Below are 18,234 nucleotides of genomic sequence, written 5' to 3'. Positions count from 1 at the left end.
TTATAGTCAATTTTCGAATATGTTCAAGAATTCTGCAGCAGGCCAGCGTTACAGATGTTGGTCTGAATTAGTTGTGTACTAGACTTATGTATGCTTGATTAAGAGGTTGTGGTGATAGACTGCACTAATATAGGACTAAGGTGGTTGCGAGTTGGTGAAGCCAATGAATCTGTGATGACAAAAAAACTATTTTTGTTAGAAAGTAATGAAGCTTGCAATACCAGACTGATCTGTAGCTCAATACCTAAGTTACCCAAGAGGTGCTGACAGTGTGTCACATTTTATTCTGCAAATGTTTTCATGTTCATGATGTCATGGGTTCAGCAGTAGAGGGTAGGAGGATTCGGGGCAGACCGAGGAGAAGGTACCTGGATTCGGTTAAGAATGATTTTGAAGTAATAAGTTTAACATCAGAAGAGGCACCAATGTTAGCACTGAATAGGGGAGCATGGAGGAATTTTATAAGGGGGCTATGCTCCAGACTGAAAGCTGAAAGGCATAATCAGTCTATCAGTCTTAAATAATGATGATGATGTCAACCTTTGGTCATTCCTTAAAACTCACATCTTCACTGTGTTAATTATGTGATTGATCTTGCAATGTGGTATAGCACTGTTAACTAATCACCAAATTTTAATTAGAATGTTTCTCTGTAAGCTGATCAGATTTCAGCGAGTAAAAACCAGGACACTTGTGTTAATATCCAACTTCATTACTACACTCACGCTTACATTTCTTGTGAATTATCATGATGTTTCCAAATCGATATAGGCCTATGGGGATGATGCAGTAGCAGAAAAACCCTTAACAAGAATATATCTTCATTTTGTGAATTGGAAAGGAAAATCTAGCTAAATTACACATGAATAAAATTATTTTCTTCAGAAATAAAAAAGACTGATATACACTTTTTTATTATAAGAGCTTGGATTATTTTCTGCATTGTGTAGTCACATACTAGGTATGTATGCACAATTTGTTAGGCCTAATCCAAAAACTATGTAATATTACCAATGAGGAAGCAGATACAAATTATACATTTCATATTAAAATTTAAGATTCCTTTTGACAGCAGGCTGTTACGGCAAGTGTGCATACATGCCAAAGAATATTCAATGCACAATGCTATCACACGCCACATCACTCGCGTTCTTCACAAAACCAATTTCCAAAAAGCTGCAGTCATGTTAGGAGTAATGGTTTAAGTGATGCTTCTTTAAACCTCATTTGTTTTTTGTTTTACTTTCTTTGAAGGCCGTAAAATGGAAGGTGAGCAAGTTAAAGATGGGGGTAGTTAATACTTACTTTTCTTTTCAACATATCTCTTACTCTTTCTTTAGGTGTGAGAGTAGTTAAACCAAATGTGGTACATCTATATATTGTGAAAATATATATTTCTTTAACATTCTACTTCTAGGAAACTTGTTTTCACAAATACTTAATTAAATAGGAAATCCCAGTGCACATTTTGTTTCTCGATTAAAAACTGGGACAACTGTCCCGAATTATTTTCTAGGACACCAGGACATTTATGCGACAACTGTTGGGTCAGCCTATTTCTGTGTGAAAAGTTAGAGTGGCTGAATATATTATACCATTTTGTGAAACTGACAGCAGATATTGCAGCCATACTTCTGATTAGAGACTGGAATAAAATAAAAAGTAAAAGGTTAATGGCAATGTGTACTGCAAATGGCTGGCAGATTAATATAAAACAGGATTCATGCCTCTGCCACAGATCAATGAAGTTTCAATATATGGTATTGTGTATCGTTCACAAGTTCAGTACTGTGATGATATCGTGTTACATTATACCATGTTCTGTATTTCTCAAGCTAGGCTATGCTGCCACACTGATTCAAGAAATTATTTAAAATGACAAATACTGTAAGAAAGGAAACATTTCAAGACAGAGCCACAGGTTCTGAGGTGTCACAATGCATGATTTAAGTACAGTTATTTTGTAACTGCAGGTGGTATTTATATATATATACATACCACTGCCTATATAATAATCTTTCCCATGCGCTGCTAAAAAGCTTGAAGATGAGCTTGTGTCAAAGGTGAATCACATTTAGTAAATTACATACCCTTTCAAAACAGAGTTAAAACATATTTTAGGTGTGAGTATTATTTTCCTAATGTGGTGGTTATGCAAAACTATTCCCATGTCAACAGTTCTTACTGACACCTCAGCAACTTTGCAAAAAACAGTTACTACAATGCTGAATGGATTAATCAATAACACAATCTGGGTAAACAACCGCAGCACACTGTATTCTCTTGTAAATTTGCTTTTGTTTCCAGATAAATCTTCATCTTGTAGGTTAGGCTATTTATCAGAGTTTTGATAGCCAAACCTGAGCCCGTTAGAAGTTATTCAGAATTCTGAACCTCACAATAACCAGTTGGCATAAACTGAAGTATAATGCTAACCAAAGCTGCAGCAGTGCTGGTTAGTAAGTTTGAAAGCTGTGATAAGTGCTTGAAAAATTCAAAAAAAAACATTACACCTACTAACACTTTACAAGCTCATATTAGGACTCAGTTTTAAACAAAAAAGACTGCAAAAATAGTAAAGAACGGAACTAAAATAAAAAAACTTAATGAAGAAACTATAACAAGAAGTAACTTAGGTAACCGAAAAATTGCAATTACCATATTTTTTTCTCTTATCACTCATGTTTCACCATCCAATTAGCCTGAAAATGAACATAAACATATTAGAATCAAAAGCAGTAATATAACTGAGATGAAGCCTTAAAATTTAATCCCAACAAAACACTATAATGTGGAAACAAAGTTCTAAATGTTTGTAGTGTATGTGTGTGTGTGTGTGTGTGTGTGTGTGTGTGTGTGTGAGAGAGAGAGAGAGAGAGAGAGAGAGAGAGAGAGAGAGAGAGAGAGAGAGAGAGAGGGGGGGGGGGGGGGGTTCATTACTTGGAAATATTGTTTCAAAAGCTTCGGGACGTTAATATGCACAATTTTGTTCTTTAAACAGAAGAAAAACGAAAAGACTTCAAGAGAGACAGAATCTAAATGTGTGTAACCATGTAATAACACAGCCATCAATGAACGGCCAAAAAAAAAAAAAAAAAGGACGAAAACCCATTCATAAAATATATCACTTGCCAAGAGGGAGATTGCAAATGATTTGATAAAGGGATACAAATTTTTACAGGTATGTATTTGATGATGCACGGAAGAACCCACTTCACAAATAAGAGATCCTCAATGACGAAGAATCATGTAATCTCATTAGTGTGTTTCTTACTTAACCAGCACAAATTCCTAGTTGCACTGTTCAACTGTATAGCAAGAAAATATCACTATAATTAGATGTACAGTTTGCAAAGTGCTCTTAGCACATCACCTATTTTTTGTGGCATGTGGGTAATATGTTTTGTATAAAACAAGTGACAATAGGTCACAGAAGGTTACACATGCAATTTCTGCAAGTGATTTCAATAATGGTTACAGATGTATCTGTATCAGATGTAACTCCATAGTATTTTTTCCATTAATATTTTATGCAACACATGAAAATAAATTTTTATTTGATTTGAAACACCCCTGTATGCACTCTTCATTGAAGGTCACCTGAGTTAAACAATGGCAAAGTGTATTTATACTTCAGTTCTTCATCCTGTTAAATAATTAAAAATTTGACATTTAAACCAACACAACTGTATTTTTCCAAAATGGTTTGCTAAAAGCATTAAACATTTTTTATGCTGTATGGCATGATCTCCACAAATTAGTTGCCCATGAGTCAAATTCAAATGAATGAGGATACTTATTAATGCTGTTACTAAACAAAGCAACCAAAGAATGTTCCTTCATCCTTTTTTTTCTTCATTCGCCGCGAAGGTTCACTACTTCATCCATACATCATGGGAGGGGGGGGGGGGGGTTATCCAACAAACTTTTGACAGAGAAGGTAGAGGCAAGGGTGTCAAGGAGAAGAAGGAGGAGAAATAGGTGGTGTTGCATATACATTTCTCTTAATACACTTAGTTTGTAAGACGCCTGCTATTTGAGGTAGTGGGCACAGTTTCATATTGCTTCCTTAGTCAATTTTATTTATTTTATAGAGGGGTCTCATGGGGAATTTCGATTAACTTCATTGTGCATGACTGATGAGAGAACACTTAAACCACGATTTCACAGTAAATTAGAGGAAGAAACAAGTCTGCGTACCACGAATGAGTAAACTGGAGGAGCTTCATGCAGTGCTCATTCAGCCAGCTGTGGCAGCAAACGGCATGACAAAGCTGCAAATTTAGTTTCAGATTAAGCACCATCCTGAGTCTGGCGTAAGTAATGCTGGTGCAGTGATTCTAAAATACTCCGTACGGCTATTCCGCTTCGAACGGGAGCCTCTTGGCTGTCCCTGCTTACAAAACGTTGCTTCAAACGGATTTACTTTGAATATCAACCCAATTATTTTATGTTTGGTGCGCCTTAAAACCATGAATAAACAGGCAGCCATTTTGAAATTCATTTGTACAGTTCTATAATTGGCATTTGACTCTTTTCCCAAGAATTTCTGTACAGTTTTCACTCCATTAATTTTACACGCCTACGAGCCACAGAGCCATGTTCAAATCACAACACACAGAGGCATCTATCGTCTACTCATGTCAAGTTATTCCAACAGCATATCGCCATAATAGTAGTATAAACTTGATATGCAAGATTTGGATCGAACATGAATCACAAAGGTCACTAATTTCAGTTTGTTGCTGACTCTCCTTTTCATCTCAAAGTCACACAGTTATACGCAATCTACCGGGACATTTCTAAGACTGTTTGCTACTTACAATTTTGGGATACAGGGGGCATTAACAGCAAAAATTGCTCCAAATTGGCACTGCTGGCGCTGCTTGCAACATGGAGACACAACAGATACCTGCGTGTTCATTCTCCAGTGGATTTACCTTCATCTGCGTACCGTGCGCCGTTCTCTCAAAAAATTTCGGATCTCCCGTAATTACCGCAAACTACAAACATGACGTATGATTTGAATACTGTGTATATATTCTTTAATGACACATACCTGTAACTCCAAAGTTTACGTGTGAGGGCGTAGTTGACGAGAATTGTAAGATGGCGATCGAAGTTCACGTCAAGCCTGCGCAATGGAGCTTTGTCATAAGCAGGAGTGATAAGACGTAATATTAACTGTAGTAATGTAAGTTATATACTATGTTCACGCATTTGTTCACTTATGTTCCACAGTTTCCTCGTAGACGGACAGACTACGTGATTATTGGCAAACGAAATGTGTAGTGGAAAATACTGCGCCATATTTGACAATCTACGATACCAACTTGCTTTTAGACGCAGACAGTGATGCCAATTACGAAAGTGTAAATAAAGTAACGCGAAAGGCATTAGAAGTAAACAGTGCAATCTTTTGATCCACACTGAAACGAGTTTGAATTGTGATAGCGTGCTCAAACAGGCGAATGAAATATGTTTTGAGACGTTGTTTCTGGCATTGGAGCTTGGCGTGATAATGATAACTTATCTTTTTTATTATTATTATTTAGTGTGTCCTATGCCCTTCCGAGAAATCACGGAATCGTCTTCATAATTCTCCTGAATGGCAGTGTTTCTACGTAATTTGTTCAATTTAGGATGCATATGAATTTTTCGCACCTGCAGCTACCCCTCTTATAACTAATGAGGGAAACTGAGGTAAAATGTAGAAGTGGATTTTATGCTAGCGGTCAAACTAAGAGTGCGAACTGTTGTGAAATTTTTTGATAGGGTAAGCAAGAATTACGAAGTGATATCAGCAATGATTATGTTTTGGGTTTCCTAACCGGGATTGTCCCTATTGTCTAGGCTGAACTTTGAAGTTTTTTGACTGTTGTATGCAGCTTTACATAGACGCGTCCCAGAGTGTTGACAACTGTAGGGTTCCCCTAATTGCCTCAGGTGTGTACTACACAACAAAGGCTGCTTACCTAAGTTTGTGGTGTGCACGAAAGCTTTTAGGTTTGGTGGCACTCAACCCAAGACAGTTGGCAGCTGTAAGAGACACTGAAGAATCGAAAGAAATCATCCTCCCCTCCCACATAATAGACTTTAAATTACTGTAATCAGTTGTCAAATCATTCACAACAAAGTGCTAGAGTTTGAAGCACTTGTATAAAACAGTGGGGCTCACAGAATACTAGGTAGGAAAAGCTGGTTTAATTGCATCTTCCTTTAACTATAATATACCATAGATTTCTTGAACAAACTACTGCGTCATTTGGAAGAAATCTTGGATCACACCCATCTACAGGAACGGTAGAAGTGCTCTGCAAAAATATCTATTATTGGTTGCAGAGTGATAGAATAGACCCTGGGCTCAAATCCATTAAGATACTTTGAACAGAATGACCTCCACATTCCGCAAAATATGTCATGTGAGACCCGGCTTGCACATTTCTAACGTGACAACCTGAATCCCATAAATTGAGGCAGTTAGATAGATGCAACATTTCTTCACTTCCAAGACTCATTGTCTTACCTCATCAATGCTTATTGACACAATTTCAAATCATATGAGGTATCAAACAAAATTTGTAACTGGATTAGGGATTTCTCTATTGGTAAAACACTGCATGTTATCCCAGATGATGAATAGAGAAATGCAGACACAACCTGGCTCTAACCCATCCTAGAATATGGCCAAAATGTGCAGGATCCATACCAAATAGAACTAATAGGGTGTGTGTGTGTGTGTGTGTGTGTGTGTGTGTGTGTGTGTGTGTGTGTGTGTGTGTGTGTAGGGGGGGGGGGGTTGTGATCTTTAGTCCAGACTGGTTTGATGCGGTTCTCCCTGATACTATACCCAGTGCATGTCTCATCATCTCTGAATAACTACTGCAACCTACATCCTTCTGATCCCGCTTAGCATATTCATCTCTTGGTCTCACTCGACAAATACCCTCCCCTCTCCTTTGTGTCTGTCTTAGCTACAATAATGCATTCACTATGCTGTCCGTAGCTTATCCGTGTTCTTATTTTTTATTCATTATTAAAGCTTCTCTTGCATTACTGTTACTTGACTTTATATTTATAACCTTGTATTCACCTGACCAGAAGTCTTGTTACTCCTGCCACTCAACTTCACTACTTCCCACTATATCTAATTTTAACTTATTTATTTCCCTTTTGTATTTTCTAACCTGTCTACCTGATTAAGCAATCTGACATTCCATGCTCCGATCCGTAGAACAGTTTTGTTTCTCCTGATAATGATGTCCATCCGAGTTGTCTCCACCCAGAGAGCCGAACGCACAGCACAAATGGTCAGAGAAAGATCACTTTCAAATTTTCAAGAACCAGTATTAATTGAAGGATGTTCTTACAAATTGCTACATATTGCTCTCTCAGGAGCTATGAAAACATGTTTAAACTAATTGCAGTGTGATCAGACATATTTAAGTAATCATTCTTTGTACGTCCCGTATGCATATGGTATAGGAAGAAACTCACCCTGCCACTCACTTCATTGGTTTTGTAGGTATAAATCTTAACAATGTGACCACCTTTTGTGTGCAGTGATTAAGGAAGTATCAGTGTGCAGATTCCTATTGCTGTTGAACAGGGATGGAAATCTTAGTTACTTTTCAGTAACCCATTTTGTTCACCTGGAGGGAGTATACAGGGATGGCAGAGTTAGATGGATTAGTTAACAATGTGGTACCACACTGACAGGCAATATCAGTGGGAAAATTGGGGTTTCCATCAGTGACGCAAATATAACCAAGGAAATTGCAGTGTATATGAATAGATTATGACACATTGTTGGCCTCACTAACTCACAACTAGGCTCTCACCCTCCAACTTGACTTATGCTTCAGGCTACAACACAGTTCAGTCTGTAACCACAAACTGCATTTAAAGAAAACAGCCTTTTATTGTTACACATCGGTTGGCTTCGCCAACAGTCAACCAGTCTGTCACCACCTAATTATGTTGAGAAATAAATATGTAGACATGAAGAATAAAAATGTAGACTGTTAATAAAGTTTGTTTTATTTATAAAGCTTTGAGTTTTCTCATACAAAATTCAAATGATTACCTTTCATCATGCTCTCATATTTTATTAATTGCCAAAAACAGGGGAGGAACAAAACTGAACTTGTTGATTGTCCGCCAAACAAAATACTGTCAGCTACTACAAACTGTCACTTTCTACAGGAAGTTTCCATGAAATAGAGCATGTTAGCTTCAAAAGCATTGAAATGAAGATGTAGCTGCTAGATTTCTCTCTGTCAACAATCAGAGGGCAGGGCATGTTGCAATCTTGCCAGCCAGTTGTAACTTATTTGGAAATACAAGGTTTTTACTGGATTGCTAACCTCCCCCTCCCCCTGGCATCACCTGCATATGTTTTCAACATATATGTTGAACAAGCTGCTTAATCACAACTGGGAGGGGGTATTATTCATGACTGACACCTTTAAGGCATAACACATATGGCACAAAACAGTGTTTTATTCAGTTGTGATTAGATAGATTGAAAGTAATAATTATCAACTTGATATCACATGTAACTGAGGACAACTGAACAACAGAGGTTAAAAAGAACTAAATGTTTGTGACAAGCAACAAAACAAATACCATTTGCTACTCATTTCACACACGCCAATTTAAGGTGTGCCCAAGGTTCTCGCCTAAATGCACCCTCGGAGGTCATGCTGTATTTGAGGGGAGGGCAGGGAGAACAACAGCCAAGTATTTGTGACAGCAAAGAATATAAATGACAATGTTTATTCGCAGCAATTTAAACTGTGATCCTACATCTGACTACCCACATCCCTGAGGATGGGAGGGCATAAACAGCCATATTCGTGATGACTAAAATTTCAAGCGAAAGCAAAGCAAAACTTTAGCTCATTCCTATAGTACATAGCCAGTCTCAAAATGTTAGTTTTCTAATTACAGAATGTATATATAGCTACTTTGGTTGCACAAAATTTTATCAATTGACCACGGTTTCGATTGCACTAGGGCAATCTTCATCAAAATAAAAAGTTACATGTAATCACATCATGGTTTAAAAGTCTGAGCAAAAGTGCTCTCATCAAACAGAAATGTAAAAGTATAGCAATTCTGTGGCTTGGTTCTAAAAGGGCCAATGTCAAAAATCTTGATTTTAAATTATAAGCTTCTGAATATTTTCTGTCAACTATTAACAACATATTTGGTGCCGTTTTTTAGTATCACTATAGTAAATAAACGTAACTAAAGCTTATTTTTAAATAATAAATATCTAGAATTTTCAACTTCAAAATTAAAGGACTTAAGAGGATATTGGCCCTTTTTAAAATTGTGAACTCACTCAAATTATTTGACATTGGCCCTTTGGACATCAGAGTCACGTACACTGAATAACAGGTAATTTTAAGATAAATATATCCTTGTACTCGTTAATTAACTCACTTTATTCATTCTCCAAGAATTTAATAACTGATAGCAACTGCCACATGTTTCAGAAATCACATTTTATCACCATAGATCATGAAAACACTGTTTGGTCTCATAATCATGGGGGAAACGTTATTTACTTTTAATATTGGACAAATAATTTGCATACACAGTGGTTGATACTGTAGAAGGGGGGAGAAAAAATATATCACTCGTTTCCATCACCACCACCACCACCACCACCATCCTCACCCTCCCCATCATAAGATATCTGTTTCTCTCTTTCATCGGACTGTGTATTGGCTCTCACGTGATTGACAAACTGCATGTATAATGGATGACTGTTTACACTGATGTATGGAAGGAGGTCCTTTAATTTCTTTTCTGAAATGGGTATGATGGCATCAGAAATAGGTTCAAGTTTTGGCATAGACAAGCGTCGAGTTTTCTGTCTGTTCAGATCTATCATTTTGAATGGTTCTTCTGAGGAGTATCTGTGTTTGTAGGAGAGAATTCCTGGCATTTTGTTCCAGCTCTATAGCAGTTATGGGTGGCTTTCGGGGAACCATCCATATTGATTTGGCCCAGTCTCTTGGCAGTTCTACTTCAAAAGTTGCTGTTTTGTTTGTCTTCTCAATGGCTGCATGAACTGAGTCAGCTTCCAAGTGAGTATGTCCAACTTCAAGAAACTTGTGGTTGATTTCCAATGTCTTCCCTGAATCATGAATTCTTCCACCATTCTTAGAGACATAATGGCAATAAAAATATTTCTCTTTTGTCCGGTACACAAATCGCTGTACAGGTGTACCACAACAATTTTGTTGGCCAGTTTCATCAAATAATCATATAGACAAGAAGCTATTTCTTGGCCACTTCTTCTTGCCACTGTTTCATTCCAAATGTAACATACTAGAGAATATTCTTTGTATCTTTACATAGATGGTCAAGTTGAAGGTCCAAAGTTGTCTTTTATAAAATGCCACACCACAGCCTAAAAAAGGAGTGGTTAGACATTTCTGCAAATCAGAGGCCAGGGTTACTACAATGGAATTCTGCTCAGCTTTTTTATCACTGTCTTTCTGATTGTAAACAACCTGGGCTAAATCCAAATTTTACTGTCATTCCACTTCCACCTTGCAACATTCAGCATCATCAGTACAATTCTTGAGTAACATGACGTGTGTCACATTTTGCACAAGTGTAGCCTTTGGTTTAGGAAGCTAAGATTGAAACAGGTCACAAAAACATTTCGACAACACGCTTCACTTCTTAGCTTCATACCTTTGGTTTGGCAGAATTCTTGATAGAGCCGGTACATTGCTTAAATACTCAAGTCTGGAGATATATATTTTTTAGAAGAATGAGATCGAAAATAATGGCTTTCGTAGGAAGGAAACATGTTAATGTGTTCCTTTATTATATCAATGTCATCAGATAGAACTTTCAGATGATTAGAATGTTTACCGCATCCATCTTCAAAACACACTCCTCCTTCAGAGCCCTGTATTTTCTCCATGATTATTCTTACCTTCTTGTGTGTTAAAGGAAATGTACTAAGGAACATATTCTGACATTCTTCTATCTCAGTCTGCAAAAGAGGACTGTAAAGAAAGTACTTCCTGGAATATTTTCATCTGCTTGCAGTTCTTTCAGGTTTGTTCCTTAAACACTCCACGTTTCTTTTCCTCAGACAAATGATTAGCTATGAACTGATTTTGAGCTTCTGGGGACAATTTGTAATATTCTGTTATTCTGTGAACATTCCCCCCCCCCCCCCCCCCTCTCTCTCTCTCTCTCTCTCTCTCTCTCTCTCTCTCTCTCTCTCTCTCTCTCTCTCTCTCTCTCTCTCTCTCTCCGTCATTTACTTTACAAGTTTTTCCTAAACTTGCACAATAATTTCAGAACTTTTGCAGGTATACATTTTCCTTTCTACATCACATATTACTTTTTTTGCAGTTTTCAATTCTTTTCTCCAATTTTTCTCCCATAGTTTTTCATTTCGCATTCTTTTTCTGGATGAATCCTGTGGATCTTATTTCTTCCTCTCCCTTCCACTGAACTTTATTGTTTCATTGCCAGGCTGCAGTCGAATTAGATAAATTTCTTCAATCCTTGAAGATTTTTTTTAATTGTCTTTCGTATAGCTATACTCCCTCTTGTCACTGCTTTCATCACTACTTTCGCCACCACTTGGAACATATTCATCAGACTCTTCAAATACATCTTCAGCAGAACTTGAAATTATGTCTGCCAATAATGACGAACATGCATTTCCTTCTGTACTGGTACTGAGATGACCTTAAAGAAAATAAAAATGAAATAAATTTAATATGTGCTTGATAATATTTTAGATTGGCATTAAGTAGAGATACCAGTCAATTTATGGTCTTGTGTTGGAAAAATTAGAGATAAATGCTCCTGATATACCAATAAATTTTAGTAAACGTACCTTCAAGGTAAAGTGACGACTTCAGTGGTGATATTTCAGGTGCAGTTTGCTCCTCAAATTCTTCCTTATCGCCTCTGTGAAACACAATGTTTGTGCCCACCAAGACTGTCTTAGTGTCCTTCTTACAACAAATGTAAAATAAGAGGGAGTGCCAGTGTCAAGATTGGCCCTTTTGTGCTGATTGGGAACTTGATAAAATCCTTTGGGGCTTACATCTTGAAACCCCCGTATTTCTCATCCTATGTGGCTTAGACATTGGCTGTTTTAACATTATGAAGAGCATTGTCAACCAGATAAAATTATCTGTGGAATATAATGACAATGGCAAGGTCACTTAGGTCCAAGAGCAGCATAATACAGCCACTACTGTCGGACTAAACTGCTAACTCGTCGAGGCCGCCACAAGGTGGACACAAAATCAGATTCATGCCATCTAGCAGGAATATTCCATGGAGAAATTTATCTGGTTGACAATTATTTGACACTTTCAGATTTTAGTTTTTATCCCTATCACATTTGTTTGACGAGAGCACTTTTGCTCAGACATTTTAAACCGTGGTGTGATTACATGTATTCCATGTAACTTTTTATTATGATGAAAATTGCCCTAGTGCAATCAAAACTGTGGTCAAGTGACAAAAATTTTGTGCAACCGAAGTGGCTGTATGTACGTTCTGTAATTAAATAGCGTATGGTTGTTGGATCACAGCCAATAAAATGTTTAAAATTTCGTGTTAAGTTTTCGACAGAATAGCATAGATCACATGTCCTGTGCTCACTGTGGTCGGCAGACAGCAGCAAATTAAGTAGCCCCTTTTTATATTTATACTTGTGTGTTCCAAAAATGCAGTTTCGGTGGGAAAAAAAGCATTAAAGGTCTCTCCAAGACATTTGTGGTATGTTTTGTTGTACTACAGAGACAAAAGTACAATAGTTGTATACAAAAATTTTACCATTAGCAGTAATGTAATGACTGATTCCAAGGAACTGTTCAGTTGCCATAACATTCTCAGTGGTCAATTTGTTGTTCTTAAATTATAATGCCAAGACATGTCCAATATGGTTGTAAAAGTGACTACAGATTACTAAAACTATGTCAGCTAATTCTTGTGTCAGTATGACTTATTGTATTTTAGTATCAGGATGACTATCACATACTGTCATGCAATAAATGTTAGACACAACCTCTAGAAATTACACTATGTACAGTTGTTTTTATATCAATTTTTACTTTTTAATTAAAAATGTTTTTGAGTACCCATGTCACTATTGTTTCTTAATCTTCAATTTTGAAACCAAAAAACCAACTGTAAATACTCCTTGAATGGGGAATGGATTTAATTCACAAAAGTGAATTGGAGCCTTGTTTGGAAATGGAACAAAAGACCAATAATGGTACACATGAAATGCTTGACCATATGTCAACATTTTTGATTGTACACTGTTTCATTTTACACATATATAGATGTACACTAAAATGTTTAGAATTTCCTTAGATTTTATAATAGGCTTGTTATGAAAACTGCAGTAGAAAACAAATGCAAAATTTAAAAATGTTATAAATATTGTGTAACCTCCCATTGAGAGGGAATTGTGAACAGTAGTGACACAGGTTTGATCAGTAAAGCTGGCTATTAGATTGTTATGCAAGGTTTATAGAAGTCTACCCATTTAAATAACATTAATTTTTTATTAACAACTTACATATAGGCCCAAATTTTTAGTCTTTGGGTTTCTTTCTGAATTTTAAGTATCATAGATTTACTGCAAGTCATTAACTTGATTTACTTATTACTTTTAAATGACATGTACAAATTGCAAGAAATAGAGGTTAATGTTACCGCTAGATTTTGGGGCATTTTTAATTACAATATCCTATTTTGACAAATATATTATCTTCATTTTCAGGGTTGTAACATACTGCTTTCATCTTTCTCATAAAAGTTTGTTCATTTTCTTCCTCTTTGACTTTTCAAGGCAAGTGGTGTTCTTGCATTACTTACTGTACTTACTGGTCAGTGCTACAGTCCTCGTAGAATGTTGGCCTCCTTTGCCACCTGTCTCAGTTCACCTGTACATTGTTTTCCTATAACCACTTTCTTAAAACTCAGAATTTTTGGCATTCTGTGTTCATGACCAGCCCATCTTATTCTCCCATGCTTGATTTACCCTTACAGTACTCACCTGCCCAAATAAGTCTGTGTAGTTCTGCATTTGCCCTTATCCCCAGCTTTCTTCCTCTCTCATTTCCTCAAACTTCTTTCTCAAAATATTTCTGTCCTATCTGAATAATAAGACTTCTTCATTTGTAGTCATCACCCAGCCTTCCAATTCATACATTACTTTAGCTCTTAGATAGTCAAATATATTTTGATTTTTATATTCCTGGTAACATTTCCAGACTTGAATATATTTTGCAGGGAATAGTAACATCGGTTTCCTCTTGCTATCCATTCTTCAATCTCTAATGCCATCATATTATTTTCTGTTATTATAAATGAACCTACATATTTAAACATTTTCACTCTTTGATATTGTTTCCCATTTATTTTTATTTGAGTATCTTCTTTACCCCTACAATCTTCAATCATCATATGCTTTGTTTTGTCGATATTCATTTCCAGTCCTAACATCTGCACTGCTCCTCCTAATGCAATATAATTATTATCTTTCATAGCTCTGACATTGCTTGCATCTCCCCCCCCCAGTATACTTGTCAAAATTTGGGCTGTATAGAGCCTTTGCTGCCGTCTTGTACTTTTTTGTAGTTTATGCTTTTGGAGATCACGTAACTTCAGGATTAATGACTGAAGGCGTATAGGAAGATGGGCCAGTTCTAAGAATAATGTTTTTAGAGGTAGTACACCTGAAATTCTTTTGGAAATAGACATGTCTACTGTTTGTGCAGATCACATTCTGCTACAGATCATATACACCAGAAAGCATGGATATCAGTTCAGATGAAGTAGGTTTACAGGTCTTACTTTGCCATAAGGTTCTGCTGCAACTAGACTACCTCTTACCTAACTTCTTAAAAAGTCTGAATTAGTAAATACTGAAAACTTATGAAGGAGTATCTTCAAAACCCTTCATCATTTTTTTATGTGCAGGTTGGCTCAGATTGTTTAGCACATACTCGCCACATGCTTCATAGAAACATGTCTAGAGGCTGAGTACATTATGATCTAGAGGCTGGAGTTTATGGCTTGTTTGTGGTGGAATGATGAGCAATATAATGCAATTGTCTTTACACTTTTGAATTGCTGCAAGATTTACATATGAATCAATGTTACCTAACACAGTCATATGGTATTGGTGGAGTTTCAAGTGCAATTCTGTAAAGTTTTTGTATCTTAATAAGTAATGTTCTTAGTCATATATGCAATGCAACACTGGCACATGAAAATTTTCCAGGCAGATTAAAATATGCAATGAATTTCATCTTAATAAGAAGGATGACAAGAAAGGCTAAAATAATTGTCATCCAATTTTATTACTGATGTATTTTCCAAAACACAGAAAAAAGTAAAGTTCTAAAGAGCGGTCTTATATTTAAGTAGAAAACAATTTACTTAGCACATTACAGTACGGGTTCCAGCAGGGTTGCTTGACTAAGAATGCTATTTATACATTCACACACAAAGTATTACAAGGCTTAAATAATAAAATAAAACCAGTTAGTGTCTTCTTTGATCTTTTCAAGGTATTTGATGTCATAATCATGTTACTATCTTGGGAAAACAAGTTTTTATGGAATTGAGGGCTAACAGAATACAAACAGTTGTGCTGAATAATTCAAATAATGTTGCAAGGAGAGAGAATTTTAATTATGGAGAAATCACGAATGGTGTCCCTCAGTGTTAAATTTTGGGTCCACTTGTATATGCATGTGAATGACCTTCCCTTTAACATTCATCAGTCAGGAATTCATGCTTTTTGTGGATAATACTAGTGTTATAATAAATCTCATTAGAGAGAAAGCTGCAGATGAGATTGTTAATGATGTTTTTCAAAGGATTATTAAGTGGTTATCCAAAAATGGACTCTCCTTAAACTTTAAGAATATACACTGTATTCAGTTCTGTGCAACAAATAGTCTTACCAGCAAATAATGTAGTACACAAGCAGGAGTCAGTAATCAGTGTTGAATGCTCCAAATTTTTGGGTGTACATACTGATGAAAACTTGCAGTGGAAGAAATGTATTACTGTGATGAACAAACTATTAAGTTTAGGTACTTCTTTCTGCTCTTTGTATAATTGCTAGTCTTGGAAACAAGCAAGTCAATCTCCTGACATACTTAGGATATATCCATTCAATAGTACATTATGGAATAATTTTCTCAGATAGCTCACTGCTTATAAAGAAAGTACTGATAACACAAAAGCAAGCAGCAAGAGTAATTTGTGGTTTCGCCCACAGTTGTCATGTAGGTACCTGTTCAAGGAGTTAAATAACTTAGGAGTAAAGGAGACCACACACTGAAAAGTAGAAATGTTGATTCGTCAACAGAGTGACACACAAGAGTGTGTTGGGGGGAAGGGGTGCCCCTGCATTATGGTGGCTGGACACACAATGCCAGCATTGCATTTCAGCAGGTGGACTGGGATGGGTGAGTGACATGTCAGGTGGGGTGACAGGAAGAGAGGTTTGGGTTTGGTAGCTAGCAGCTTGGAGGGATACAGCTGGCTAGGAATGTTGTGGGAGGGGGGAGCGGGGATGGCGGACTGTAGCCTGTGGGTTGTGACACACTGTGAAGGTGATATGGAGATGTTGATTGGGATGGGGTGATAACGGACAAAGGAAATGGAAACAGTTGGGTAGAGAGTGTGGAAATTGTGAGCTACTGGAGATTAAGGCCAGGAGGGCTGTGTGATTGAAGGATGTATTGCAAAGGTAAGTCCCGTCTGCTGAGATCATAGTAGTTGGTGGTGGAGAGAAGGGTCTATATGGCCCGGGTTATGAAAATGAGCATGTTGTGCACAGCTGCATGTTGTGCCATGGTGCTTAACTTTGGGTTTGTTTTTGCCCCCTGTCTGACACAACCACACCCCAGTCCACCAGCTGAAATGTAATAAAGCTTCTGCTTTTCAGTGACTGGTCTCCTGTGGTCTTAAATTATGTATATTCTACCAAAACTACCCTTTAAAGAGTTAACTGCACCATCACAATATATATATTATCTAATGAAATTCATCATAAATAGTCCATCACAGTTTTGAGAAAATGCTGATGTCCATACCTACAACACAAGAGAAAAGAAGACATTTAATACCCACTAGCTGTTATCTACATATCAGTAGTTTCATTGAGACAAGTGCTGACGAGTAAGTAAGCTGTTGCACATGGAATAATGTTAGCTGCCTGTTTGGGTAAGGAAAGCTTGTCACATACAAACCCCCACCCCTCTGGAAGTGCCCAATGCACAATGCGGCAGTCTGTGCAGTGTCACTACCAAGTGACACATGTACGGGGCATGGGCAAGAGTGCACACCTATGCTTTGTGCTATTGAAAGAAGCTATACATCATAGAATGTGTAAATTATGCAACAGATTTAATAATATTTTAACATAGTCTATGTTAAGTGACGTAATGTTTCATTCCCTGCTTCACTATGTTAAGGATTGATTCCTCTTTTTTTTTCCTCTCTCTAAAGCACCATATGTTCTTTCTCAGGATCCACAATATTTTCATACCAAATTTCAATGAAATCAGTTCAACGTTGAAAATGTCACAGTGTTACATTGTTATTCAATAACATTAGTAAGGATTAAACATGTTGAGGATTATACAAGCATTGTATTAATTACGCCGAGTCACATGTAATATATGTAAAGCAGTGTGTGTGTGTCAGAATTTTCTCCCAAACCCCTGGATGAATTTCAGCCAAATTTGGCACATAAACAGCAGGCCTAACCAGTAACAGCACTTTCATAGCCCCAGTAGGAGCAGAGAGACTGCCTTGAATAACAGATGTATTGTGTTTTAGCATTATCAGCTTGCTTTGCATGAGCAAATAAATTATTGCATGAGCAAATAAATTATTTTCAAGCTCCTGATCTGTAGCCTGCCCTGCATGATAGGGGTGTTGTGGGAGTGGTATCAGCCTACTTCATTGAATTTTCTTGCAGAGGGTACATGTGACAGTGAGCCTAGCTGGGCACAGGTTGAGACAGATAGAGGGGAGGACAAAATGGAAAGTGAGTTAGGAGGAGGGGAAGATGTGTGAGACAGGTGGAAGGTGGAAAAGAAAGAGGAAAATTTGGAGGTGGAAAGAGAGATGAGGAGGAGGAGGAGATGGTCAGAGGGAGGGGGAGGATGGATATGGTCAGAGAGAGGGATGGAGGGG

The 18,234-nt window shown here is 37.1% G+C and overlaps 1 protein-coding gene across 32 annotated transcripts in view; it reads right to left on the bottom strand.

Annotated features, from left to right (window-relative positions):
• Window positions 1–9,024, bottom strand: part of LOC126266845 (transcriptional repressor CTCF) — a 147,792-nt gene extending 138,768 nt beyond the window's left edge. For 3 of the 32 annotated variants that reach the window (XM_049971431.1, XM_049971421.1, XM_049971442.1), the window contains exons 1-2: window positions 4,941–5,046; window positions 2,659–2,702 (exon numbers count right to left, since the gene is read on the bottom strand). In XM_049971431.1, coding sequence (XP_049827388.1) covers window positions 2,659–2,683 — 25 coding nt within the window. In that variant the 5' untranslated portion in view covers window positions 2,684–2,702; window positions 4,941–5,046. Of the gene's footprint in view, window positions 1–2,658; window positions 2,703–4,200 lie in introns of all 32 variants that reach the window. The other 29 variants (XM_049971419.1, XM_049971424.1, XM_049971433.1 and 26 more) reach the window with 24 other exon arrangements.
• Between the last annotated feature and the right edge of the window lie 9,210 nt (window positions 9,025–18,234).

Source organism: Schistocerca gregaria, chromosome 4, assembly GCF_023897955.1.
Source record: "Schistocerca gregaria isolate iqSchGreg1 chromosome 4, iqSchGreg1.2, whole genome shotgun sequence".
Taxonomy (NCBI): domain Eukaryota; kingdom Metazoa; phylum Arthropoda; class Insecta; order Orthoptera; family Acrididae; genus Schistocerca; species Schistocerca gregaria.
Note: the sequence above shows the minus strand (reverse complement) of the source record. Positions and strands in the feature narration are given on the sequence as shown.